The sequence below is a fragment of the Polypterus senegalus genome, chromosome 2 (assembly GCF_016835505.1).
Source record: "Polypterus senegalus isolate Bchr_013 chromosome 2, ASM1683550v1, whole genome shotgun sequence".
NCBI lineage: Eukaryota > Metazoa > Chordata > Cladistia > Polypteriformes > Polypteridae > Polypterus > Polypterus senegalus.
In genome coordinates this window covers 133751221-133778619 of record NC_053155.1, presented here as the reverse complement: position 1 = coordinate 133778619, position 27399 = coordinate 133751221, and the positions used below count along the sequence as shown (strand labels likewise).

Genomic DNA, 27399 nt, shown 5'->3' with positions numbered 1-27399 from the left:
TTAACCTCGTATGGCCCCTGCCAATAAGCTAGCAGCTTAGAGTGGGAGGTGGGAACGAGTACCATCACTCGATCCCCCGGGCGGAACTCTCGGAGGACAGAGTTGCGGTTGTAACACCGGGCCTGCGCTGCCTGCGCACGAGTCACATGGTCTTTTAGGATAGGCCTGATTTTAGCGAGCCCGTCGCGCAGTTGCGCGACATACTCCAGTATATTGGAGGAGAGAAGGGCCTCTGCCTCCCAGCCCTCTTTTAGTATGTCTAAAAGTCCCCAGGGTTGTCGCCCATACAATAATTCAAAGGGGGAGAAACCCGTAGAGGCCTGGGGCACCTCCCGGTAGGCAAAAAGCACGAGCGGTAGGAGCTGGTCCCAATTCCTGCCATCGGGCCCTGACTATATTGCGAAGCATCTGTTTAAGCGTCTGGTTAAAACGTTCTACCAGACCGTCTGTTTGAGGGTGGTAGACATACTTCTTTAGGTGCTTTATCCGGAGTAATTTGGCAACCTCCTGAACGTTATCGAGGTAAAGGGAGTACCCTGGTCCGTGAGGACTTCTTTGGGATACCCACTCTTGAAAATCGTTGACTAATTCCCGTGCGATATTTTTGTGTTAGCGGAGCGCAGGGGAACCGCCTCTGGGTATCAGGTTGCATAATCAACCACGACCAATATGTACTTGTAGCCACGGTTTGAGGGTTCGAGGGGTCCTACTAGGTCGACCCCTATTCTGTCAAAGGGAATGTCTATAAGGGGAATGGGGACGAGAGGAGCACGGTCCCTCCTGGGAATCTGGTGAATCTGACACTCCGGGCAGGACTGACAGAAGCGCCGGACCTCCTCGTTGATCCCGGGCCAGTAAAAGTAGAGTTTGATTATCTCCAGTGTCTTCTCAGCCCCGAGATGGGTGCCTAGGAGGTGAGCGTGTGCTAGTTCACACACCTCCCGCCGGAAGGTACGCGGCACTAGCAGCGATTTCTGCACCTCACCCTCGTGGGTTGCTACCCGATACAACAGATCATTCCCCAGTACAAAGAAGGGCTCGCGTGGCATGGAACCGTCAGCTTGTGAGCTGCCTGGAAGAACAACCGCATTCCGGGCAAACCGCAGGGAATCGTCATTCCACTGCTCCTTTTTAAATGAGGCAGGCATGGACCGAAATTGATGGTCCAGATTGCTCAGTGGGTCTTGTGAGCGGCTCTGCGGGAGTGTTCCCTGGCTTCTCCCTTCCCCGGTGGATACTTCCGGGTCAGAGTCCGTTGCCTGAGAAACGTCCCCCAACGTGCCTGCGCCATCTTGGCTTGCCCCCGAGCATGGCGTGGAGACCGCGGGAAGGGTGCCTCGTCCCCTCATAGCTAGACCTAGGGAGGCTTTGGGAGCGGTGTTCGTCTTACCGCAGTTTGTTTGCGACCAGTCTTGTCCCAAGATTACCGGATAGGGGGGTTTGGGCAATACCGCAACCATCAAATTGGAAACCGGCCCCTTCCATGTAATGAAGCACCTGGCAGAACGGTAAGACTTGGTCTCCCCATGCACACATGTGACTTGCAAATGCTGTGTAAGCCACTGTCACGGTAATACATAACGGCGAGCAACAATGGTGATGTTGCTGCCGGAGTCAAACAGCCACCACGGAGTGCCCATTCAACAACACCACTCCCGTGTTTGGAGTTGCCAGCGGGTGCGACGGAGTACAGTACCTTTCCTTGGAGGCCCAAGTGCAGTCCATCAGCTCCATTGCAGTGCTGAGGGGACAGGTTGGCAGTAGGTGACTTCACAGGCCACCTGCTCCACGACCTTCCTGGCTTGGGGACCCTCGGGCCGTAGCCACCACCCCATTTTTCCCCAAAAGTCGAAGGCCTGCGCTCGGGCTGGCTTCTCTGGGTCAAACTGCCAGGATCTCCATTCAGCCGCCTGCTGGCCCGGCGTTATGCTGTAGCGTGCCAGGATCTCCTGTTTCAGAAGGTCATAATTCGCGGCCTCCTCCTCGGGGAGATCGTAATAAGCGCGCTGCGGTCCCTTCAGGTAGGGTGCGAATGGGCGCCCACTTCGGACTGCTGCCACTTTCGTTCCGGGTGGCCGTCCGTTCAAAAATGCCGAGGTACGACTCTACATCGTCGGCCTCGGTCATAGGCACCAGAGGCGGGGGCGTAGGACAAGGTGGATCAGGTCTCACTCTCCGGGCCTCGGCCAACTGGGTCCTCGTTTGCTCCAGCTCTCTGTTGGTAGCGGCTTGAGCCTGTTGTAGGGCGACGATCTGGGCATTCATCCCCTGGCGTACTGCGTTTAAGTCCTGTCCTTCAGTCATCTCTTTCGGACAATAATCCTGCCAGCTACGCCAATGTAAAAGACTCAGAATTAGGCAGCAAAAAGGTTTGGGGTTTTCCGGTCCCGTATATTGTCTACAATCCACAATTCGAAAAATAAATCAGGTCAAAACAGAGAAAACAAAACACGTTCATCTGCACGACGGCATACTAGGCGTCGGCGGCCATTTTATAAAGGAGGAGCCGGAAGTGGAGGAATGCTGGGAAGGAGGCGTGAGGGATGACGGGACTGCTGACGTCAGGGGAAGATGGCGGAGGAAGGGCAGAAGTGGACGTACTGCGGGAAAGGTCCTATGGCGGAGTGTCTTTAGTTCTGGAAAACAAAGGAGAAAGGTTAGTACCCGCCACTCCCTGCCGGGCGTAACGTCTTTTCGATGTGTTTTAAGGTCCATCCGTGGCCTCCTACTGCATGCACTATATATATATATATATATATATATATATATATATATATATATATATATATATATATATATATATATATATATATATATATATATATATATATATACACACTAATAAAAGGCAAAGCCCTCACTCACTCACTCACTCACTCACTCACTGACTCATCACTAATTCTCCAACTTCCGTGTAGGTAGAAGGCTGAAATTTGGCAGGCTTATTCCTTACAGCTTACTTACAAAAGTTGGGCAGGTTTCATTCAGAAATTCTACGCGTAAGGGTCATAACTGGAAGCTATTTTTCTACATATAATGTAATGGAGTTGAGTTGGAGATGGCGTGGGGGAGTTTAGATGTGACATCATCACGCCCTCCTACGTAATGCGTAGAGAACAAGGAAGAACTCCAAACAGCGATGAGCACAAAACGCCATTTCACAATTGAGAAGGCAGAAAAACATTATGAAGCAAATGATGCATACAAGCATATTCATAAGTACAGCTACTGCGGAAACAAAGCACGGCGTGAACCGTAAGTTTATATTAAATTAAGTTCATAGACAGGCTGCCACTAGCGTTTGTAATTTAGTGCCTGCCCATATAAGGCCGTCCATCAGCGGCAATCCAATACAAACACTGCCGGTAAATATTCACGTGTGAAGGACTGTGCTTATGCAGAGGAAGATGAGATGGTCAGGGTGGTGTTTGGCACAAACTCATTGAAACTGCGAGAGAAACTTTTAAGTGCGGGTCTTAGCTGACATTACACGAGATGGCACCAGCACAGCTGGGAACCTTCGATGCAAGAACACCAAGCGGCTCACGTGAACTGACGCAGTGCACAGACAAAAGCAACAGTTCCAAAGAGTGCTGAACAAAAACCGAATTACACAATTGAGAAGGCAGCAAAAAAATATGAAGCGTCTGATACATAGAATCATATTCATAAGTGCAGCTACTGCGAAACAAAGCACACGGTGGAAAAAGTGAATGTCCCGCTAAAGGAAGACAGTGTAAAAAAACCCGTGCATGCAGTTTGTCACATCTCAGATAAAGAGGAAGACGAGCTGTTTATTGATGCAGTAAGAAACTAATCGATGAATGAAACCTCTTATCTTTACAACGATTGACAAACACGGAATGTAACTTGAACACAACACATCGTACAAATCGACCCTGATTGAAACAAATAATGATAATCAAATCCTTGATGACAGCAACATTCAATAACACTCACAAAACAATTACTGTATATTGACAATCATGTTACGTTATTTTTAAAATGTTCCCTTTTTCATAACTTCTACTTCTCCACTGCGATACGCGGTATATATATAAATGTATATATATACCCGATCTACAGTACATACTCAGATAGACAAGCCACACGCTGTGGCTAATTGTAGAGTCTTAGCCTCTAATGCCGACATTCGAGGTTCGATTCCCCGAGAGGGGATGCACTGAGTATGTATGTGCGCTACCCGATTCATTTTACCTTCGCATCTCCTTGGTTTGGGACGTATGAAAAATATTAGGTTCACGAGAATCATGTTACGTTATTTTTAAAATGTTTCCCTTTATTAGCACAAGCACAGCTGAGAAGCTTGATGCATGTACTCCATAACGCGTTAAAAATAACGCATTTAATCACACTTTCAATTCCAAGCAAACGGGAACTTTTGTCAATGCATGATTTCCTGGTACATCCATTACACTGATGCACACATCACAGCTACAAAAATGTTAGAGTCGGAATAAAGCGAAGCCTTGATAAAAGCATGGTTTTGTGCACACTGAAAAGCAAGCAAAATTAGATGCATTACAGAAAGCGGACTTTGTGGCTCTTACTGGGGATCATTGGACTTCCGTGACCGTTAGTAATTCTGATTACATCTAATTACAAAATGTTCAATGAACACACTGTTTTAGCCTAATGTACAAAATAATTTTGGCTAAGGTTACTCAGAGTTTAAAGATTAAGTTGGTCAAATTACCTTTTATGTTTCTGACTTATTTTTTTAAGAAGAAAAACTGCACTTTATGTTGAAATTTTGGTTATTATTATACTATTCTGAAAATCTACTTAAAGTACTTAAACTACCACTTTATTTTTAAGTCTGCCCAATTTTAACCAGGGATGATATTTTTGTTTCTGTTTTGAATTCAAATGCAGTTTAAAGGCTTTTTTTTTTTCAGAAATTAAAACAGCTTCAGTTTACAATATTCATGTACATGTCTATTATTTGATTCTGTTAGCCCACTAAAACACTTTTAAATTAAAAAAAAAAACATTTGCGATTTGGGGCAAATTTACGTGTGCGATTACATACGATTAATCAAGATTAATTCTTACACAGCCTCTAATTAATTGGATTAATTTTTTTAATCGAGTCCCACCCCTAATATATATATATGTGGATATATATGTAGATTTGTATATATATGTGTATATACAGTATATATGTAGATATGTATATGTGTATATACAGTATGTATATATATATGTGTTTGTGTGTATATACAGTATGTGTATATATGTATATGTATATATATGTATGTGTGTATATGTATATATATATAACTGTATATATATATATATATATATATATATATATATATATGCCAGCAACACTCATGACAATGACAAAACAATTACATTGTCAATCATGTTACGTTATTATTAAAATGTTTCCTTTTCTTTTTACTTCTCCGCTGCCAATCACAGGTATTTTGCTATATATATATATAAATAGATAGATATAAATAGATAGATATGACAACAACACTCATATCAATAACAAAACAATTACATTAACAATCATCTTACGTTATTTTTAAAATGTTTGCTTTTCTTTTTCATAACTTCTTTAACACACTACTTCTCAACTGCGAAGCGCGGGTATTCTGCTAGTATTATATATATATATATATATATATATATATATATATATATATACTATATATATATATATATATATATATATATATATATATATATATATATATATATATATATATATATATATATATATATATATATATATATATATATATATATATATATATATATATATATATATATATATATATATATACTATATATATATGAATACTTCTACCTGCAGCACTACTTCCTTAAGAATATAAAACAGAAATGTATATTAAGTCAAGTTTTCTGTCTTGCACGTATAGCTGAGGAAAAAAATGGAGTCCTGCCAAAATTTTATCTACATTGATGCTTTTATTGAATAGCCCAAGGGATACCCCCTGCCTTCAGTTTAGCAGGGGAATATTTCCATTATACATTCTGGCAGAAATGGTTTGTCTGGCTATCACTTGACCCTTTTAATCACCTCTAGGGTCAAGACATGCATTTTGTTTGTCTTATTGGCAAGCTTATATATGTTCAACTATACCTGAGACAGAGAAAATTGGGTATGACTTACCCAAATTAGTCACAAGAATCGATACTTTCGTACCAAGTTGATACCAAAATGCATAAAACATGAGTTTTAACAGTATCAGTAGTATAAGTGAAAATCAGTACCATATTCTGAGTCATTACTTGGAAATGCATACCAACGCATGAGAAAAAAAGTAAGAATAGAGTACATATGAAAATAGCTGGCAGTAGTGGTGATGCTACAGCTAGAGCACCACAAAATGTTGAAAAGCACTTCTTATTGAAAAGAAAAATGGCAGAAGCATGGACCGTAGAAAGCATCAGCAGCATTAGGTAGGTGATTCATGTAGTTCACCATGTATTATATGGCATAAGACCAGTATCATGATTTCTAATCATTAACAGTTGATTTAAAATCACTAATAAACACATCTTTGTATTTGCAGGAAAGCCTAAAATCAGAGCTGTTTTGTCATTTTAATGCACATATTTGTTTACGCTATACTTACAGAGTAATGCTTAAATATCTCCTTTCCTCTTGCATTCATTTCTAAATTAATTTTTACTTCTTTTACCTTAAGCATAGCATGAGAAATGAATTGCTATGCAAGTGGCATGTACACATGTGTCTGCCTGGCACTTGATTAACTGTAATTTGGGGTCAGTTTTACCATTAGGAGTGGCAATCAGACGAGTAAAAATGGATAATATACAAAATATACAAGGTGAAGTGACTGTTCTCTAGATAAATGTGAAACAGTAAATTTATTTGAGATAACACAGAATGTTTCTCTGTTTTAAGAGAAAAGAGTTGTCAAATTTGCCAGTGCTTTTTAAAAGGAGATTTTAAAAATTAAAAAATGTGTGTAACCTGCTCTATTAAAAAAATCTCAATAAAAATGTAACTTTCTCAGGAAATTTCTTTGAAGAATAAATGTGTCAAATTTCAACAAAACTGACCCACTGAGAGCCGAGTTATGTCATGTTGACAGGCAGAAAAGGCAACTGCAGTAGGTGCTTTTGACATACTCCTAATAAATTAGAAACTGAATTGTTGTGCTTTGTTCTGTTTCATTGTGTTTTAGCTCTGTCGTATGCAGTAATCCCTCCTCGATCGCCGGGGTTGCGTTCCAGAACCCCCGCGATAGATGAAAATCCGCAAAGTAGAAGCCATATGTTTGTATGGTTATTTTTATATATTTTAAGCCCTTATAAACTCTCCCACACTGTTAACATTATTAGAGCCCTCTAGGCATGAAATAACACCCTTTAGTCAAAAGTTTAAACTGTGCTCCATGACAAGACAGAGATGACATGACCTCACCATTTAATTTGTCCATGAGCAGAAATGGTTTTCCTTTGAAGAAGATTCTTTCTTAGGGTAATATTGCTGGTTCTGAAAAAATGGTTTGCAAACAATTTCTCTGACTAATATAAAAGTTAGTCAAACTTGGCTAACTACCTGAAAGACCAATAGCCTGCATTTATACGAAGAGTGAGTTTCAACTTATGCTAATGTCCTATGTAGAACTAGTATCATAAACTGCTCTTAAAGTGTTCTTGTCCAGAAATGTACTTATTTATCCCATTTTTTTCTTGAAATTACTAAATATTTATAGACAACTACTGTCAAATTGACAATGATAAGCATATTAAACCTGTACTGCATATGTTTGATATGACAGTGTCTTCAGTTATTGTACTATTTTAGGCTATTGTTTGTTGAAGTGTTGTTAACATGCAGTCAAATCTAAACACAAAATAACAGTAGCCTTTCAATAGATTTTTAGAGACAATGATTGTTTATCACTGTGTCAGTAAATTTTGTGTTCTGCTTGCACTTAAAAATTATTATAGGCTGCATGCAATTGTTTGAGTTTTTATATTTGTTCGTGTAAAGTTTTTTTTTTTTAAATGAAGGAGAGTATGTTGAATGGAATTTTGTTTTTGCCATGGTATTAAATGAAAATAGAGTATTATGAAATTTTACTGGTACAGTATTGGTATTGACTACAAAAATTCTAGTATCATGACATCCCTAACCCAATTACCTTCATTATGAGAGCTGTCAGGGTGTGGGTCTGTATCTTTCCAACACATAAAATTGAGACCAACTTAAACCAGTGTGGAATGTTTGCCTGCATAGCTGGGAGATTAAAAATATACTGTTATTATCTGGGGGGAAAAAAAACAGCAGAACACTAACTGACAAGGACATTAAGATGCTCAGATGCCACATACTTCATGCTTCTGAATAATAAAAGGTGTTGGAGGAAACCCTCGTGTGCATGTGTGTTGTCAATGTATTGTTTTGAATCATGTTAATATAATATGTACTTTTTCATTCGAAAAACTGTCCATGTGCTGGGGTTGGTGGTCAGATCTTTCTTTTGTGATTTGTGGTGTTGCTTGCAGGAAAGTAGTATAAAAGATACAATCCTGACAAAATTACTACTGTATTGCAAATGAATTTGCAATTGCATGCTTCTGCAAAAATACCTTCATACAAGAGGTGTTCCTGACCCCCAGTTTTTTGGACAGTTGAGAATGGGACAACAATCTCTCTGCTGTAATCACCTTTCTACTCTTTTTACTTTCCTTGGCATCACAGGTTTACAGTAGTTAGCAGTGCAGTCTCTCAGCTTGTGCATACTTGGCTTACATTTCTGCAACTCCATCTGTTTGGACTTTACACATTCTCTGTGTCTACTTGTATTTTATGCTCGTATTTTATGGTCTGATATTCCTTCCAAATCACAAGGATATTTGTGTTCGGTTAATTGGCAACTCTAAATTAGCTTGAGTAAATTGAGTATAAAGTTAAACTCGCTATGCATAATTTTATCTGGATAGTAGGCTATTTGTAGACATTATAGAATGTAAACATTATTGTGTCCTATAATCAGCTGGAAGTAAAAAGATCCAGCACTCAATGTAGCTGTCAGGATAAGCTTTGGCTCCCAACAGTCCTGATTTTGAGTAAGTGTTCTTTGTTTACATTACTAATATGTCTGCTTATAAATATTCAAATATTAGCTTGCTTGTGCTGGCATATTACTTCTTCCATCATTTAGTATAAAATTAGGTTTGTAAGTCCTTTCCATGCCATAAAGTTACTGAATTTTTTCAGTGTTGGGAAAATATTTGCTAACTTAATCAGCATTAGATAACAGGAATTATACCAAAACATCAGTGCATATACATTATGTGTATATACACATTCAAATCAACCACAAAATGTGATATGAGGTTGTGAGGTGAAATGAATAACATTGATTAACTCGTTATAGTGCCACCTGTCAAGGGGTGGTATATATTAGGCAGCTAGTGAACAGTAAGTTCCTGATGGTGGCATGTTGGAAGGACAAAAAATGGGCAAGTGCAAGGATCTGAGCAACTTTGACAAAGGCCATATTGTAATGGCTAGACAACTGGGTAATAGCATCTCCAAAACAGCAAATCTTGTGGGGTGTTCCCGGTATATTGTGGTTAGTATCCATCAACAATGGCCCAAAAAAGGACAACCAGTGAACCTACAACAGGGTTGTGGGTGCCTAAGGTTCATTGATGCGTATTGGGAACAATGGCTAGACTGGCTGGTCCATTCCCATGTTCTATACTGTAGCACAAATTGCTGGATAACGTAATGCTGGCCATAAGAGCAAGGTGTCAGAAAACACAGTGCATTACAGCCTGATGCATATGGGGCTGCATAGTGACACACTGGTCAGAGTGCTTTTGTTGACCCTGTTTATCCCAGAAAACACCTCCAATTGGCACATGAGCATCAGAACTGGACCATGGAGCAGTGAAATAAGGTGGACCTGGTCTTATGAATCATGTTTTCTTTTAGATCATGTGGATGACTGGGTATTTGTGCTTTGTTTACCTGGAGATGAGATGGCAGCAGGATGCACTATCTAAAGAAGTCAAGCCGATGGAGGATGTGATGCTCTAGGCAATGGTCTGCTGGGAAACCTTGGGTCCTGGAATTTATGTGGATGTTACTTTGACACGTAATACTTACTTGAAGATTTTTGCAGTCCACATACACACCTTGATGACAACAGTATTCTCTCACAGTGGCCTCTTTCATCAGGATAATGTTCCCTGCCACACTGCAAAAATTGTTCAGGAATAGTTTGAGGAACATGACAAAGACTGCAAGATGTTAACTTGGCCTTCAATTTCCGAGATCTGAATCCAGTCGAGCATCTGTGGGATGTGCTAATATCTTGGAGCCATATACCACAGGACAACTTGATGAGGACATGCCTCAACGGGTCAGAGCTGTTTTGGTGGCACGATGGGAATCTACACGATATTAGTCAGGAGGTTTTAACGTTGTGGCTGATCAGTTTTGTTTTTTACTCCTAGGCTTTCGACAACCTGCCAGGTGTCATCATCAGAGTAAAATGATTAGACATATAGGAATTAAAGGCAATATATAGCTAATGGAGGGGGTGGTTAATAAGGTGGGGTTCAGAAGGTGTTGGTCATAAAGTGTTTTTTATTATTTAAATGTTCTTCTTTTTAAGCCTGTATATACTGGGTTCATGTCCAAGTGTCTGTTAATGGCGGTTTCATTAGAGAGTCATTTTACTTTTTCACGTGTTTTCTTGTGGAACTGTGTAAATCAGAGATTGTGGGTCTTTCCTTTGGACGCCATTGCAATGTTCCTGTAGTGTTGCAAGCCTTTATAATGTTTGTCCCATGTATACCACTGTGCGTGTACTACATGAAATGCTGTAAACTGTGTTTCTTTTCTCTGTGGTCAACATTTGTTTTTGGCATTGAAAAGGACAGTCCGTAAAGTGTCTTCCGGTTTGTGCGCTATCTTGATCCCAGATCTGGACAGGATGCATGCTGTACTTTTTGACACACCACAATGATAAGGGAGGGTGTGGTAAGTGTGGTGGGGGGCTGAGTTTGAGTCAACTGTTTGCTGGGGTCCATGGTGTCTCCTATAGAGATATTATTTAATAAATGTTTTGGGGTAGCCGTTTGATGTGAATAGACATAAAAGATGTCTTTCATTCTTTTTGTGTCCATTGTGTTACAATGGGTGTTAATCCTATTGAACAAAGTCGTAACACAACTCTGTTTATGTAATGAAGGGTGTTTACTGGAAAAGTTTAGTATTTTTTCAGCATAACAATCCTTGAGATAAACGTGTGGTTACGTTTTTATAGCAGATATGGAGATCTTTGTAGTGTGCTAGTAGCAAAGGTGTAGAGCAGTGTTTTTCAACCATTTTTCTGTGGTGGCACACTTTTCCACCAACCACAAAAGCATTAAAATCTATACACATTGTGACAGATAGGGGTGCGGTATCGCTCCCTTGAACCCCTGTCCAAGACTCCAGACACCAGGAAAAAGTCCAATAGTTGACTTTATTTTTATGCCACAGTGCACAAAGCACCCTCTCCTCCACTATACTCCTAAATCACAATCACAAATACAATAATAAACAATCCTCCACTCCCAGACGTGTTGCCACCCAGCTCAGCTCGTCGTCTGGAGATCCCAGAGTTTTTTTTTTTATATATTCCCTGTCCCTGAAGTGTTCCCAATCCCCAGTTCCTGTAATCCTGTATCACTTCCGGGTGAGGTAAAAAGCCCTTTTCTTCACCCCGGAAGCACGTCATTCCCCTTGTCCATGTGACTCGGACATACTTCCGGGGCGTAGGGTAAATACCATTGTTCCCCCCGCAGCGTCTCCTAGTGGCGCCCATGGCATCCAGCAGGGCTGTGTATAAAAACTGCAATGTCCATGATGCCCTGCTGGTCTTCGGGGAACCTCCATACTGCAGGGAGGGCTCCACCTGGCGGCTTGGGGGTATTGGCCGGAATAAACGGCCGGCCATACACCACAACGTGCTAAACTGTCCAAAGGGCAGGGACCAGGGATGGCAAGAAAAAAGCACCTTGGAGATTGCCGTTTGTAGAAAGAGCACTTAGTGCACACTTTGGATGCATTTTCCAGCTGCTTTGTCCCTTTTTCCGCTCATACATGTGGTCCTCTCTGCCTCACTCCACTGACATGGTGTCAGAGGCAGCTCGTATGCCCACTGTCCCTTGACTTTGCTAGTGTTGCTGTATGCATGCAACCTGGCTGCTAAAGTGTTTCCTAAGTGCTGTATCTGCAAAACAGCAATCACAGAGCTGCTTTTATGACGACTTCTCCAGGTTAGTCCCATCCTCCTCAGACAGGTTTCAACTACTGGAAGAGCATGTCTCTCTGAGGTCAGACAACAGTGGTGGATGATCGCAGAATCATTTCCATGGTGAAGAGAAACCCTCTTCCCACCAGCCAATCAAGTGAACAACACTCTCCAGGGGGTAGGCGTATCGATATCCAAGTCTACCATAACTGCATGAAAGTAAATACAGAGGGTGCACTACAAGGTGCAAGCTACTCATACGCCTCAAGAATAGAAAGTCTAGATTGGACTTTCCTAAAGAACATCTAAAAAAGTCAGCACAGTTCTGGAAAAACATTCTTTGGACAGATGAAACCAAGATCAACCTCTACCAGAATGATGGCAAGAAAAAAGTATGAAGAAGGATTGGAACAGCTCATTTTCCAAAGCATACTACATCATCTGTAAAACACGGTGGAGGCAGTGTGACGGCTTGGGCGTGCATTGCTGCCAGTGGCACTGGGACAATAGTCTTTATTGATGACACAGGACAGAAGTAGCCAAATGAATTCTAAAGTGTTCAGAGACATACTGTCTGCTCAAATCCAGATAAATCCAGTCAAATTGATTGGGCGGCGTTTCATGATACAGATGGACAATGACCCAAAACATACAGCCAAAACAACCCAGGAGTTTATTAAGGCAAAGAAGTGGAAAGTTCTTGAATTGCCAAGTCAGTCACCTGATCTTAACCCAATTGAGCATGCATTTCACTTGTTGAAGACTAAACTTCGGACAGAAAGGCCCACGAACAAACAGCAACTGAAAGCTGCTGCAGTAAAGGCCTGGCAGAGCATTAAAAAGGAGGAAACCCAGCATCTGGTGATGTCCATGAGTTTAAGGCTATCATTGCTAGCAAAGGGTTTTCAACCAAGAATTAGAAATGAACATTTCCAGTTATTTAATTTTTCCAATTACTTTTGAGCCCCTAAATTAAAGGGATTGTGTTAAAAAATACTTTAGTTCCCCCACATTTTTATGCAATCTTTTTGTTCAACCCACTGAATTAAAGCTGAAAGTCTGCACTTCAGCTGCATCTGAGTTGTTTCATTTAAAATTCATTTTGGTAATGTACAGAACCAAAATTAGAAAAAAAAGTTGTCTCTGTCCAAATATTTATGGACCGAAGTGTACATTGGTCTTATTTTCTTATTGCCTTTTTTCAAACTGCCTTTTAGGTAAGGGATTCAAATCCTGGTTCCTAAAAGTTCAGGTTTAAGGTCATTGTTTAAGTGTAAACTATTCCTTTTTTTATTTATTCCTTTGTGTTGATTCTACATTAAATTTGTGATTCAGTGTGTATTTACTTCATGGTTTATGTATTAATTTTATATTTACATGGTTTAATATTAGATGTGATTAATCATGATTAATTACATACATATATTTGATTAAATACTTAATTTTTTTTTTTTTTATTCCCAGCCCTAAAATATATATATATATATATATATATATACATACACATACAGTCCCTGACAAAAGTCTTGCCGCTTCTCTATTTTGTGGAAACTCCTGCTATTAACTTGACTTTTAATTAATCAACTGGTGTTAGAAATAGCTCATTTGAAAAGCTAAAGCCCTCCCAAATGATGTTTAATGCACTGAAATAAATTAGTTTCACTGAAAAAAGATTTATCATTTAATCAAGACAGAAAGGTCAAATTTGGACAAGACAAAAGGTTTGTCGCCTATACAGAAAATGAACAACTTTACTGCAAATCCAAAAATATGTCAGCAAATTAAGTAGTGGTGCTGTGAGATCCAAATTTAATATCTTGTATGACTTCCATGAGCTTGAAGGACAGCATCCATGCGGTTTGGCAAGGATTCATACAATTTATTGATGAAGTCATCAGGAATAGCAAAGAAAACAGTCTTGCATGCCTCCCAGAGTTCATCAATATTCTTTGGTTTCGTCTTCCATGCTTCCTCTTTCATCCTACCCCACATATGCTCAATGATGTTCATGTCTGGTGACTGGGCTGACCAATCCTGGAGCATCTTGATCTTCTTCGCTTTAAGGAACTTTGATGTGGAGATGGAAGTATGCGATGGAGCACCATCCTGCTGCAGAATTTGGCCTTTTTTATGGTTGGGAATATAAGAGGTAGCTAAGATTTCTTGGTATTTTAGACTTTTGATGTCCACCCTGCAGATCCCTCGCATACCCCCATACTGGATGTAACACCAGACCATGATTTTGCCTCCACCAAACTTCACTGTTTTCTGGGTAAATCTCGGCTCCATGCGGGTTCCAGTAGGTCTCCTGAAATATTTGCGGAGACTGTGGTGTAATTCAACAGAAGATTCATCTGAAAAATCCACCTTCTGCCACTTTTCCAACGTCCATCCTTTTAGCAGGCTGTGGGCCTTGGCAAATGCCACACGGTTTTTCAATTGTCTTTTGTTTAGTGCTGGCTTATGGGCACTGATTCGACCATGGAGGCCATTTTGAGACAGAATCCGACAAACTGTTCTGGTTGACACAGGGACTTCAGGTGACCAGGTCTCGTGGAGCTCTGCTGCAGTGGAAAATGGGCTGGCCTTGGATTTTCGAGCCAACAAACGGTCCTCTCGAGCAGTTGTCTTTCGGGGTCTTCCTGACCTGGGCTTGTCAAAAACGTCTCCAGTCTCTTATATCTTTTTTTTATCCTCTGAACTTGACGCTGAGACACATTGAAGGTGTTTGCCACATCAGCAGTGGATTTGGTCTTCAGCCTCTTGATAATCAACACTTTAGTCTCAGGGTGAATCTTAGGCATGTTTGCAGAGGTCTAGTTGCAGTTGATGTGAAGGTCTAGTGTACTGGGGTTCTTTTTATACACACCTGAGACCTAATTGATCCATTATTAGTCACACTTGAAGCTCATGTGACAAGGCGACAACACTTATGTCTTGCCAAAAATTGACTCAATGGGCTTTACCAAGCTGTGAATATTAGAATACTTTTTGTCAGTTTCGTTTTGCACTGAAACATTATTACAAAAGCTGATGGGATTATAATGACCCATTTCTTGTAACAAAATCTTGATTAGAAATATATTTTAGCGGCACTTCAGGTCAATTTGTACACAAGCAACAAGACTTTTGTCAGGGACTGTACATATATGTGTGTGTGTGTGTGTGTGCCTTCATTCTGCAAAACAAAATGATTGACTTACCGGTTTCTGGAGAAATCAGCTTCATTTTGTCATTTTTGAACCCAGAACAGAGCTTTCAGAATGCATGTTTGCATTCGAAAGTGAAGCATTTTTTATCAGTTTTAAAATAAATACCCAGTTCTTGCATTATATTGGAGCTAATGGGTCTAATTGTGAAGAATAACCGTCAAAGTTATCGAATACATCCATTCTTAAGCCAAATTGCACATTGAAAAAGAGCATATCCATGTCATTTTAAGAAGGATCATCTGTGTGCTATATTTCACCACTCATCTTCCTCTGCAGCAGGATTGTGGAGCAGATGGAACCTGTCCCAGCACACATCAGGAGCAAAACAGGAACAATACATAGACAGGGTGTCCATTCATCGCAGGGTGAATGGACCTTCACACACTAGGGCCACTTTAACAGTGCTAAGTTTATTCAGATTGACATTTACTAAATTTGGTACAGATACAGTATGTTTAACATAGGCACAGTGGTAGTGCAAAGCTGTCATTCATTCCTCACTGCTTCAGGTTCTACATGGAGTCTGCATGTTCTTCCTGTGTATTTACAGGTTGATGGGTATAACAGAATGTCATTGAGTTTTCACTCAAAATTAAGCTCACTTTAAAGTGAACGTATTCAGTAAGTTTTAAGGTTGTTCTTCACGGTGGATCCCATTAGCTCCATTATAAAACCAAGCAGCAGGCTAGTTATTTTTTAAAATTTTTTAAAATATGCTTCACTTTAGAAAACAATTTCATGTGATAAACTATTTTATACAATAATTGTAAAGAAATAAGTTTGACTTTGGAAAACACCAAACCTATCCTTTTAATGATCAAGGAATACTGTTTGAGATATATGGTAAAATAAGAGACATCATCATGTTAGATGCAAATATTTGTAATCTGTCATCTTACTTTTCTTCTAACGGGAAAAAATATGTCAAATTACACTTTGGACAAACTGACTGTCAGTTTATTCTCAGTTTGTTATCGGGAGCAGCCGAAAGAAGAAGTTATGCTTCTGCAAACATTTAGCACTGCCAGATGTTAAGAGTAAAAGCTACTTGTTTTTGATTCCACAGCTGTGACAGTCCAGAAAAACTTAAAGCTCTCCTTCCAAGATTAGAGCAAGAATTAAAAGATCCAGGAAAATTCAAAGACTTCTATCAGTTTACATTTAACTTTGCTAAAAATCCAGGACAAAAGGGCTTGGGTAAGTCAGTTGTTTTGCATGTTTAAAATAATATCTCTTTTTTGCTAAGCTAAGAATATGCTCCAGTGATAACTGAATATATGGAAACATTGATTTGTACTATAACCAATAAATAAAGGCAGTTTCGTTCTTGTTCTCATTTCTAGTCTCTGTTTTATCCTTAATTGTATATGTGTGTGTGTTTTCAGTATTTTCAGCATTGGTATTCTACCAAAGAAATCCAGTTGCACTCATGTCATTCCTTCAGCTGAGTTGGTGTGCATGGGCCATTTACAGCAGAGCTCTTTAATATGGCAGGAACTATGAGCTGCATATTCTCTTCACTTTAACTTCTACTAAAAGAATATAAAATGTATAATATTAAGAAACTGCCATCATGCATCTTCCTGAAAAAGGTCTGTTAATAATTATCTCTGTAATTTTTGAGTTGAATACATATATCTTAAAAACATCAACTTTGAATAGACACCGATATAAGCTATTTTGTTTTATATTAATTATTGATACAGTGGTGTGCAAACATATTCATTTGTGGTTAAATATCTACATAATATTGTTTATTTTGACTTTGGAAATGTATTGTTACAGCATAACAGTTCACATTAAAAATACTGAATGAATAAATAAATAAATATGTGCACAAATTTTTGGTCATGCAGAAAATTATGATGACCTCTTAAGAGGATTGAATACTTTTGCACATCACTGCATTTTAAACAAAGTGGAAAACGTTGCTTGCCCATGACCTTTCCTACAGTTTTCCCTATCACACATGTTGTTTTCCTTGCCTTTTGTTCTCGCTGTATAGTGCTACGGTAGGTAAAAGAGCAGCCTCTTTAAAGGAAAGTTAAATGCTGAATTAATTTGCCATTAATGTTACCAACTGCATATTTTGAAGATTAAAGAAATCTTCTTGTACAACAAGCCATTCTTTTCTTAAACTGCCAAAGTTTCACCACAACGTACAAGGAAAGGATTGTATCTTCAGTTGGAGCAGAACTGTCATTTAGTGCCCTTTTGTATCTCTGTTTATGCCCTTTTGTATCTCTGTTTATGTCAGCATTTCATTTTTGCTTGTTTCAGTACTGCTAAACCAGCTGCCTCTTTCTAACAGAAGTTGCTGTTTTTCGTATTATAGTATAAAAACAACTACATCAACCTCATAGTTACCTAACAGCTATGCTTCTCTAATATCTTTTTTTAAAAGCCATTAGGGTCTTACCTTGAATTGCATCATTTCAAAGTCTGGTCCGGATTTTTATGACACTTTGAAGGAACAGGATTTTCCTGGTTAAGTATTTAACTGAAAAAATTATCCAAAATCAATTGTGTTGGCATTTTTAAAGTTGCTCTGCATTACTTTCTCCTTTATAAATTAAAGAGTTTCAGAACTATTTACCATGGATATACATTATTCCTCTTCTTTGCACAGCTTCTATCTTTTTTTATACTATGGTAGTAAGAAAGAACGTGCATTGCTCCAGATTTAGTCTCAGTAGTGGATTGTTGAGTTTTACATTTAATGTAATATGTTTTACTATATATCATAACATGTTATTTGCCTTTTAATAGCTGTTGTGCATGTCCTTGAGGAACTGATGCTGTGTCAACATATAACCTCAAATTATGTCAGAATTTTGTCACCTGTATATGTAACACTTTGCACCAGTCAACATTAAACCACTTACTGTGTTTACCCAGCTTTGATGATAGTTATGATTTTCTAAACTGTTTTTATTGTCTCCTCAGTATAAGTAAAGTCTTCACTTTTGGTGTTATCTGAAATTTCACAATTTTCCACATTCTACATTTAATTGTCACAAGTACATATAAAATATAAATACAGATATTCTGAAATATTTTAATAAAGTGACAGACAAAACTATTTTTGTTAAGTTGTATATCTTATGCCTTTGCACCTACTAGTGTTATGGTACTGCGTCACTTTCTGTGAGTGTTACAGCCTTGGTGAGGAGTAGGCAGTTTTTTTTTTTGTTATGCATATCTGAGTGATCATGAGAAAGTAATAAGAGTTTGTTGCTAACATCAATTGTGTCTTATTAGCAGAGGATGGCTGATAATTATAGAATCTCACCTGTATTTGAAAGGAGCAAGCCCTACAAGAGATTAAAAAGGTGAAGTTTTAAAATGGACATGGATTATTGAATTTGGGGGGAGAAAAAAAAACTGCACTTGCAATTTTACTGTCACTTACAGGGAGAGTGGGAGAAATTGCAATGGCAATTTCAGCAGAAGATCTGAACAAAGATTGAAGGTACTGTATGTCCTCTCTGATATTAAGGCTTGAAGTTGCATTTTTAAAAGAGGAAAAGGATTGTATCCACAAGGCATATTGAGATTTTTATAGAGTTAATAGGACAATTACAGTATCTATGGCAGATTAAATAATCAGTTTTGAGCAAAGATACTCAGGCATGCATAAATATAACATGGCTTTCCCAGATGCCGTGAAAGCTTTTAAGTGGTTGGATACAGCTTGTTTAGATTGGCATTGACAACATGTACGTAGCTTACCTTTGCCTCAATGGACTTAGTGTTAAAGAAGATTTTTTGGAAAAGGGCATCTCTAGTAATAATGGGAATTACTGTCAGTAAAGAAACCACATATTTTGAGTCTGGTATCTCTGCAGCCCGTAGCCTTTACCCTTGATCCCTAAATACCAGGAGTCATTATTTGTGTAAGATAACCCTCCCACAGCCCCAATCTTAACCATGGCATAACTGGGTAGAGCTGTGGAGGTCTTGGTGCCCACCTACTTGGAGCTAAAAGGTGGTGACTCTTGGCTATAGAGATATAAATTTGTATATTTCACCACACAAAAACATAGAAACAGGATGCATTTGCAAAACAGCCACAATAGGTCACCCTTACCAGGCACTAATCCATTAGACAAATCCAGTAGATCATAATAAATTATTTGTCTTAGCACTTATCACTGGGCTAAATATTGACAGAAAAACAGAGGACTTTGAAGTATAAAACATTACATTGTTAACAAAAGAGTCAAGCTCAGACACACAGATTTGCTTTTGGTAGAATCTTTAGAATTAGCTGTAATTAATACTGCTTATACACACACACGCAGAGTCTGGGGACAGAAATGGATAGACAACTGCATTAGTCCGCACAACCAGAGTAAAGTAAAAAAGCTGCTGAACTCAGACATTTCAAGCAGCAGAGCTTTCAAATTTGGAGACAGAAGAATTATGCATTTCACCAAATAAATGAAAATTCATTGCAGAGATTGGACATGCATGATGTAGTGTTGAAACAGAAGTGGTTCCAGTTTACATTCCGTTTTTGTTAAGTAAAACATCCTTAAAAAGGAAGGACATGGAAAATTATTAAGCAGCGATGTTAATCAGCCAATGACTCTGAATTAACCATCTCTGTTTACTACTGTGTGAACATCTTAGATAAAGGAAAAATAGATGACCATTGTGAAAATGAGATTTTAACAGTTTTAGAAAACAATAATTCAGGAGAGAAGCTAAATGCTTTTCTGAAACTCCACCTGCAATTTGGATATTCTACAGTGGGCAAATTATAGAAATTCCTTCATAACCCAGAGAACAAGGATGCATATTGTCCTTCCTTGCAACTTTTTAAGAATTGTGAGACTTGCTTGATATATGGCAAACCCAGACAAGCTGTTGGTTTGCTGCTAGTCTCTGAATTTAATGAAGCTGTGGCTGTGAATCTACACAAACTTGAACCAGAAGTTTCAGTGCAGATAAAGACATCTTCATAAATTGTGAAACAGTGCATTCATTCTTGAATAAGTATATATGGTTCATTCTTGAATAAGTTTACATGGAGCTCCTCTGATACTATTCTGTGATAATGGTGGGGAATTTAATAATGATGGAATCAGAATGACACAGAATTTTACACAGAAACATAGATCACAGCTGAATACAGTTCTAGGAGTAATGAACTACTTTAAAGATACATATAATCAGACACTCATGGAAATTATACTGAAATCAAGGATGAGTACTGGATGTGATTGGTGAACATCATTGCATTGGGTGCTAATAGCAAAACATACAATGCACAGTATTTATGAGTACAGCTCATATCAGCTAGTGTTTGACCAAAACCCGAATCTTATTTGTGTGCTTGTGCCTAAATGTCCCATCTTAGAAGCCACGACTAGGAATGTGTCAGTGGGAGAATATATTTCAGCTCTGCATGCATCAAAAAGAGCATTTGCTGAAGTGGAGTGTTCAGACAGGATACGGAGAGCACCTTGAAGACAGATTAATGCTGTAAATGAGACATTTCAGACAGGAGACAAAGTAACTACAAAAGGGATGTCTGTGCAGAATGGATAGGACATAGAGTTGTCAGTTGAACAGGATGGAGTTGTGATATTTCTTAGATATAAAAGCACACCGTTCTGGACTACGTTAATTCATCACTAAAGATGACAAGCAACATACTATAAACAGTAACAGATGCAACAAGAGATTTATCAAGCACTGTATCAGATAATAAAGACACTGAAGATGAAGGGGAGACTCTAAACTCTTTTGTTACTACAGAAGATGCCGACATTAAAGCTGAGCAGGCTCATTAGTTAAGACAGAGTCATTGTATTAGTCTAAAAAAGGTGCTAACTGTGAAATATGTGGATAGGGTCAATGGCATTCATCATACAGCTAAAGTCTTAGGATGGGCTGGCAAAGCAGCAGAAAAAGCAGAAATTAGTATAATTTAGAATTTATGAATTCTAGGAGTATTGCTAATACAAAACGGTCTGTTGACATGTCGTGTGCATTTTCTGCATATTGAACCAGTAACTAAGCACTTGCAACTGTGTGACGTTTGCATGGAAAATGGTGTGTTTCAAATCAAGAAAATATCATTTGAGTCATCAAAACAAGAAGAAATAAATAAATAGAAAAGTAATGGTGTTTTGAGGGAAATGAAAACACTGGTCAGAAATGCATTTCCATCAAATGGATATGCACTTTAAAAGAGACTTCAACAAGAATAGTACCCAAAGCACACCTAATGGCAAGAAAGTTTGAGGAAAAAGATAGGAATGGGTTTAAATGTGATTCACCAACATTTTCATCAGAATTTATCTGTCTTTTACCTGCCATTTGTCAAAGACAATGGAAAGTTCATTCAATGGACATAATATGTTCACACTGTCTCTGGATAATTTATATTTGTCCCCCTACTGATGCTGAAATTGAAAGAAAACTATGGTGATTCAGAAAATGAACCAATAATAAGAAGCAGGCAAAAATAGAGCACTTACGTGTTCATTTATGAAAGTGTTAGTGCTAGGTTTTTTTCCTGATAATGATTAGATTAAAGTAGGCATTATAGGAATGGGCTTTACTTATGAGCATACATGCTACACACATGTCCTGGTTTGGGACTTTGAAAATCTGGACACCTATAGTTTCCAATCAATATACCACATTCATCTGATATCCTTAATGGTCACTTACTATAATAAAGTTTGTCTTTCACTTCTTTCATTCCCTAACATTTGTCATAACAGAATAGCTTTGCAAGGCCCATTTCATGAAACTTCCTATTGCCAGACATGCTCAAGTACAGAAGGAATTAATTAATAGTTAATTAAGTAAATCAATTCAAGGCTTATTCTCACCTGGACAAACCTGGCAGCACTGTGAGAATTATGTTGTTTTTTTCTTTTAATTCTAAGGTATCTTCAGTACCATCCAGCCGTCCCTTTTAAAGGGGTAAACTCAGAGATATGTATGTGGATGAGCCTAAGGTGTCCTGGATAATAGGCTTTCTGTCAGGTAGACCGCAGTTTGTGAGACTCAGTGACTGATACGGATGAGAGGAATACTGGCATACCACAAGGAACAATCCTGTCTCCTTTTCTCTTTACACCTCAGATTATAAATATAACATTTGCATAAATTCTCAGATTCTGCATTTTTTGGGGTTTATTGATAAAGGCAATGAAACTGTGTCTGGTGGAGAAGTTTATTTCTTGGTGCACAGAGAATTGCCTGCATCTTATCATCAAGAAAACCAAGGAACTGGTTATTGATTGTTGCCACACCAAAGAATTCTATGTCCAGTCACTATTCAAGGAGTGGATGTAGAAGTAGTTCACTCCTACAAGTACTTGAGGATCCACATTAATGACAAGTTGAGACTGCGTTCCTTTGATGTGGGAAATGACATCCTTCACATCTTCTATAACTCTTTGATGTCCAGTGCGATCTTCTCTGCTGTGGTGTTCTGGACTGGTAACATCAATTCAAGAGAGATCCACTGAATCAACAGGCTAATTAAATGGGCAAGCTCAGTTATAGGATGTATTCTGGACCCCAGGGAGGTAGTAGCGAATGAGAAAATTAAAACAAAACTGGGTACCATTATGAACAATGCTGTAAACCTCTTTCGGACACACTAACACTAAGGACTTACAGCCAACAAATTATTCTGCAAAAGTGTATTAGAACCAGAAATAAAGGGGCAAGTGGACTGTAATATTATGCAGAATTACAAAGAAAAAGCTTGCAAAATCAAGGAACTGCAGAAATTTTCTAAACAAACTAAAAGGAGCATATTATGTGTTACATTTTTGTCTGTCTTGTGTCTTTTTTTAAATTGGTTGGGGGTAGAATATATGAAATAGACATGCTATCCAATACCTGTATTTCATTTTAAGATATCTTAAAATTAATATCAATACATCTCTAAATTTAATTAGTCTTGTTGTACTAAATAAAAAAGTAAAAAGAAGCAAACACAAAAAGTAACAGCTGCATGACAGCATTTTGATCCTAGCTGTCCTTTTGTGTATTAAACAATTTCTGACCAACAAGATGCTGACCACAAAGAATCATGGTGTTTAATGATTGCCTGTAGGTAAACAAATTATTGATTAAATTCATTTTGAATAATACCATTTACCAGTTTGTAAACATGAAGTCAGTTTAATTATTCCTGATAAATTATGTTTTTAATTTGTCAGAGACACAATTAAAACATTCCTGCTGCTGCTTCATCAGTAAATGACATAACAGTTGCTCTTGAGAGAAGCAGTTTGACTGGAGATATGTGTTTTCAACAAATAAGAGAGTTTGTTACTAATTTAAATTTAAAGTTTTCTTTATTGTCGTTTACATTACAGAAGCATAAAATGTATGTGATGCTGGTTCCACTGGTGCAGACGCATGCAATGATAATGCTGTACGTAGTGTATACAACACAGAAAACCTGAAATTACTAAACAAAGCAAAAGCAATATTTAACCCTATCATAGACTAGAAAAGGAATATGTTTTAGTGAGATTAAATTATCACTTGTTTAAAATGTACTATTAAGTCTCGTACTCAAGAAGTGCAAGAAAATCTAACTTGATTTTGTCATATGTATTTGGAAATAGTAATTAGCAAAACATAACAACATATTGCTCAGTCTTTGAATTTATATATTACTTTAAATAACAAAAAAACACTGAAGGCAGAGTTTCCATCTTATACTAGTTATATATGGGTTAAAGCTCAAAATTACTTTAAATATATGGGTTTAGCTTATCCAAATTTCACACAGTACAAATAAAATAGTGCTTGTTAGAAAGTGCTGTAAATACACCACAGTTGAATATAACTTAGCTCTGAAATAATTTAAGCCATGTAGCAATTCACCAGGCTGTACTATTAAACATATTTTGACTAAGAAAGCACCAAGTAAGGTAATAGAATATACATTATGCAATTTTCAGCATCATTCAACTCATTTCAACTTTGAGATACACCTTTTTCACCATTTCACAACAGTTATTATTAAAATAAACATTATTAAATAATGATGGTTATTTGGTCTCATTGTTTTTTTTTTCCCCTCATACAGGTCGATTTCTTAGAAGTCATGCCCTTTATAGTGTCTTTGAGTCGCATTCCTTGTTGAATGCCCAGATGATCATCAGAGATGGGGGGGGTGGGGGTTGGTCCCTTCAGATAATCATTGCCAATCATTAGAACTCCCCCTTGGAGCAAATGTGCAATTGTTGGATCAGTGTTGATTGCTTAATTAAATCACAGTGACCCACCACAACCCATTGTGTAAAACATGTGACCCATTACCATTAAATAAAAGAGTGACTTGCAACCCTTTTGTGGCAACCATAAGAAATCCTCCCATTCATGTATTTCAAGAGGAACTTGTGAAAGATACTGAAAAACATTACCAAAAGAAACAACTCAAACTAAAACTCATCCTGATGTATCATATGATTCCTGGGGTACCAGCTGTATCAGTGCTGCAAGGTTTATTTTTTACCTTTCATCAATCCTTTTTCTCAGTATGGTTTTTCTTATTACATTCATTACTTAAATTCCAATTGATTCTCTTGTTGTACTGGGTCACTTTTATTATTTTGAGTATTTTAAGCAATTCATTAATAAACTCTAAAACCTAACACCTATAAACTTCATTAAAGCCTTTATTGTTAATGACAGTTAAATTCTTCTTCTTCTTCCTCTTCTTTTGGCTGCTCCCATTAGGGGTTGCCACAGTGGATCATCTTTTTCCATATTTTCCTTTCCTCTGCATCCTTCTCTGTTACGCCCATCACCTGCATGTCCTCTCTCACAACATCCATAAACCTTCTCTTAGGCCTTCCTCTTTCCTGACAGCTCTATCCTTAACATCCTTCTCCCAATTTACCCAGCATCTCTCCTCTGCACTAAACCAACGCAATCTCGCCTCTCTGACTTAGTCTCCCAACGGTTCAACCTGAGTTGACCTTCTAATGTACTCGTTTCTAATCCTGTCCATCCCCGTCACACCCACTGCAAATCTTAGCATTTTTAACTCTGCCACATTCAGCTCTGTCTCCTGCTTTCTGGTCAGTGCCACTGTCTCCAGCCCATATAACACAGCTGTTCTCTCTACCTTACTGTAGACATTCCCTTTCACTCTGGCTGATACCCGCCTGTCACAAATTACTTCTAATTAATTAATTAACTAATTAATGTAATCTTTAATAAAGCATATTATTCATTTGCACATTAAATTAGTATACTAAGTAAATATGCATAAATATTGCATTTCATATACAAAGTAATTATTTGTTTTAATACATGTTTTCTTTATTTGCAGATTTAGAAATGGCCATTGCATATTGGAACCTAGTATTGACAGGAAGGTTTAAATTTCTAGATCTCTGGAATAAATTTTTAGTGGTAAGTGGAATCCAGTTTTAATATATACTATACAGTGTAGGTACATGTACAGTATTAGTGAGTGCGGAGCAAAGTGTGATGCATCCTTTGCTCAATGACAAATTTATTTTTATAAAACACTTTGTAATTAAGTTTTATTAATGTATTATTTTTCAGTTACTGTGTTTTCAATTGCAAGCAGAAATGTTTTGATGCAGTTCAATGATTGGAGAGTTAATCTACAAATCTTGAAGGCTGTAAAAATGTAAACTTTCAGGCTATACAGTGGAAATTTGAAACAGCATGCCTGTTGTAAAATGCTTAGGTTTTGACATCTTTTTCGTTTCCTACAGATATGTGGAAGGATCAGAAATCCATTATATTCATCTGTTATAAAATCATCTTAATGCAACTCAAAGTTGAAGTGAGGGTTTCTAGGACTGAATTTGAACACCTTTGCTTTCTCAGAATTTCTCTGTTTTCCCTTAAGATTATATGAATTGGTGTGACCAGGGTTGTCTCTGCACTAAGGGTGGGTAGGGAACTGCAAAGATTTAAATAAGCATAAAATATGACTTAATAATTTATGTATTGTTAACATATCATTCAAATTTTCATTGCAAACTCTATTTAGTTATCATGATCAGTTTTTTTTCAGATTTTCCATGATATGCTCAATGCATATTCTTAACTAGAGAAAAATTTCTTTTTGGAGTATGCAAAGTTTTGTTTTTGCCTGCACGGTTAGCATGCTTCTAGGTTATTTGGGCTGACATATAAACTCTGCAGTGTCCCATGCATTTCTTTGTTCATGTGGGCATATGTAAGCTGGATGTTTTCGGTTCCACTTTAGTGCTTAAAGTTGTATAGGGTATGTACACATCTTGTTGTTTTGGAATAGATGCCATTATTGGAATGAATCTGATTTTTTTATGTACAATAATTTGGCACTTTGCCCGTTGAACATAAATTGTTGTTTAAGTGTTTTATTTTGAAATGTCTTCAGACACACTCATTAGGTGTTTGTACTACATGACAAAATAATATTGTAATACATTTTCTGTTTGAGGGTTTTTTGAGAGCATTGTTTGTCTGACATTTATCGTTGCCTGTGCCTCTCTCACATGAGTTTTACTTGAAACTGTCTCCTTCCATGTCTGTTTTTTTTAAGGGAACAGTCATGTTTTTCTATCTTTTAATAGTAAAAAGTATTCCTTCATGTAGGAGTATTGGAAAAAAAGCACAATCTAAAATGATTTAGCCATTTTTGTAAAAAAATCACCTGGAAAAAAAGCTCTTGATGTCCACATCTGGTATTAGGCCTTTGAACCTGGGACATTGATAGTCATGAAACTGAGATGGACTGGGCAATTAGGATACACATAATTGGCAAGGGATAATGCAAATGTGCAAAGTGCTTTTATTACTCCAAGTGTTCAAAGCAAAGCGCAATGCAGGTTTTCCATAAATAAATAAATAATCCTCAATAAAACCGGGAATAAATA

The 27399-nt window shown here is 37.9% G+C and overlaps 1 protein-coding gene across 4 annotated transcripts in view; it reads left to right on the top strand.

The window, feature by feature from the left end:
• The window catches only part of dcun1d2b (DCN1, defective in cullin neddylation 1, domain containing 2b), a 128992-nt gene that overhangs the window by 57732 nt on the left and 43861 nt on the right, over positions 1 to 27399 (top strand). For 2 of the 4 annotated variants that reach the window (XM_039744656.1, XM_039744654.1), the window contains exons 4-5: positions 16569 to 16699; positions 25833 to 25915. In XM_039744656.1, coding sequence (XP_039600590.1) covers positions 16569 to 16699; positions 25833 to 25915 — 214 coding nt within the window. Of the gene's footprint in view, positions 1 to 16568; positions 16700 to 16887; positions 17303 to 18766; positions 18835 to 25832; positions 25917 to 27399 lie in introns of those variants that run through there. The other 2 variants (XR_005632610.1, XM_039744655.1) reach the window with 2 other exon arrangements.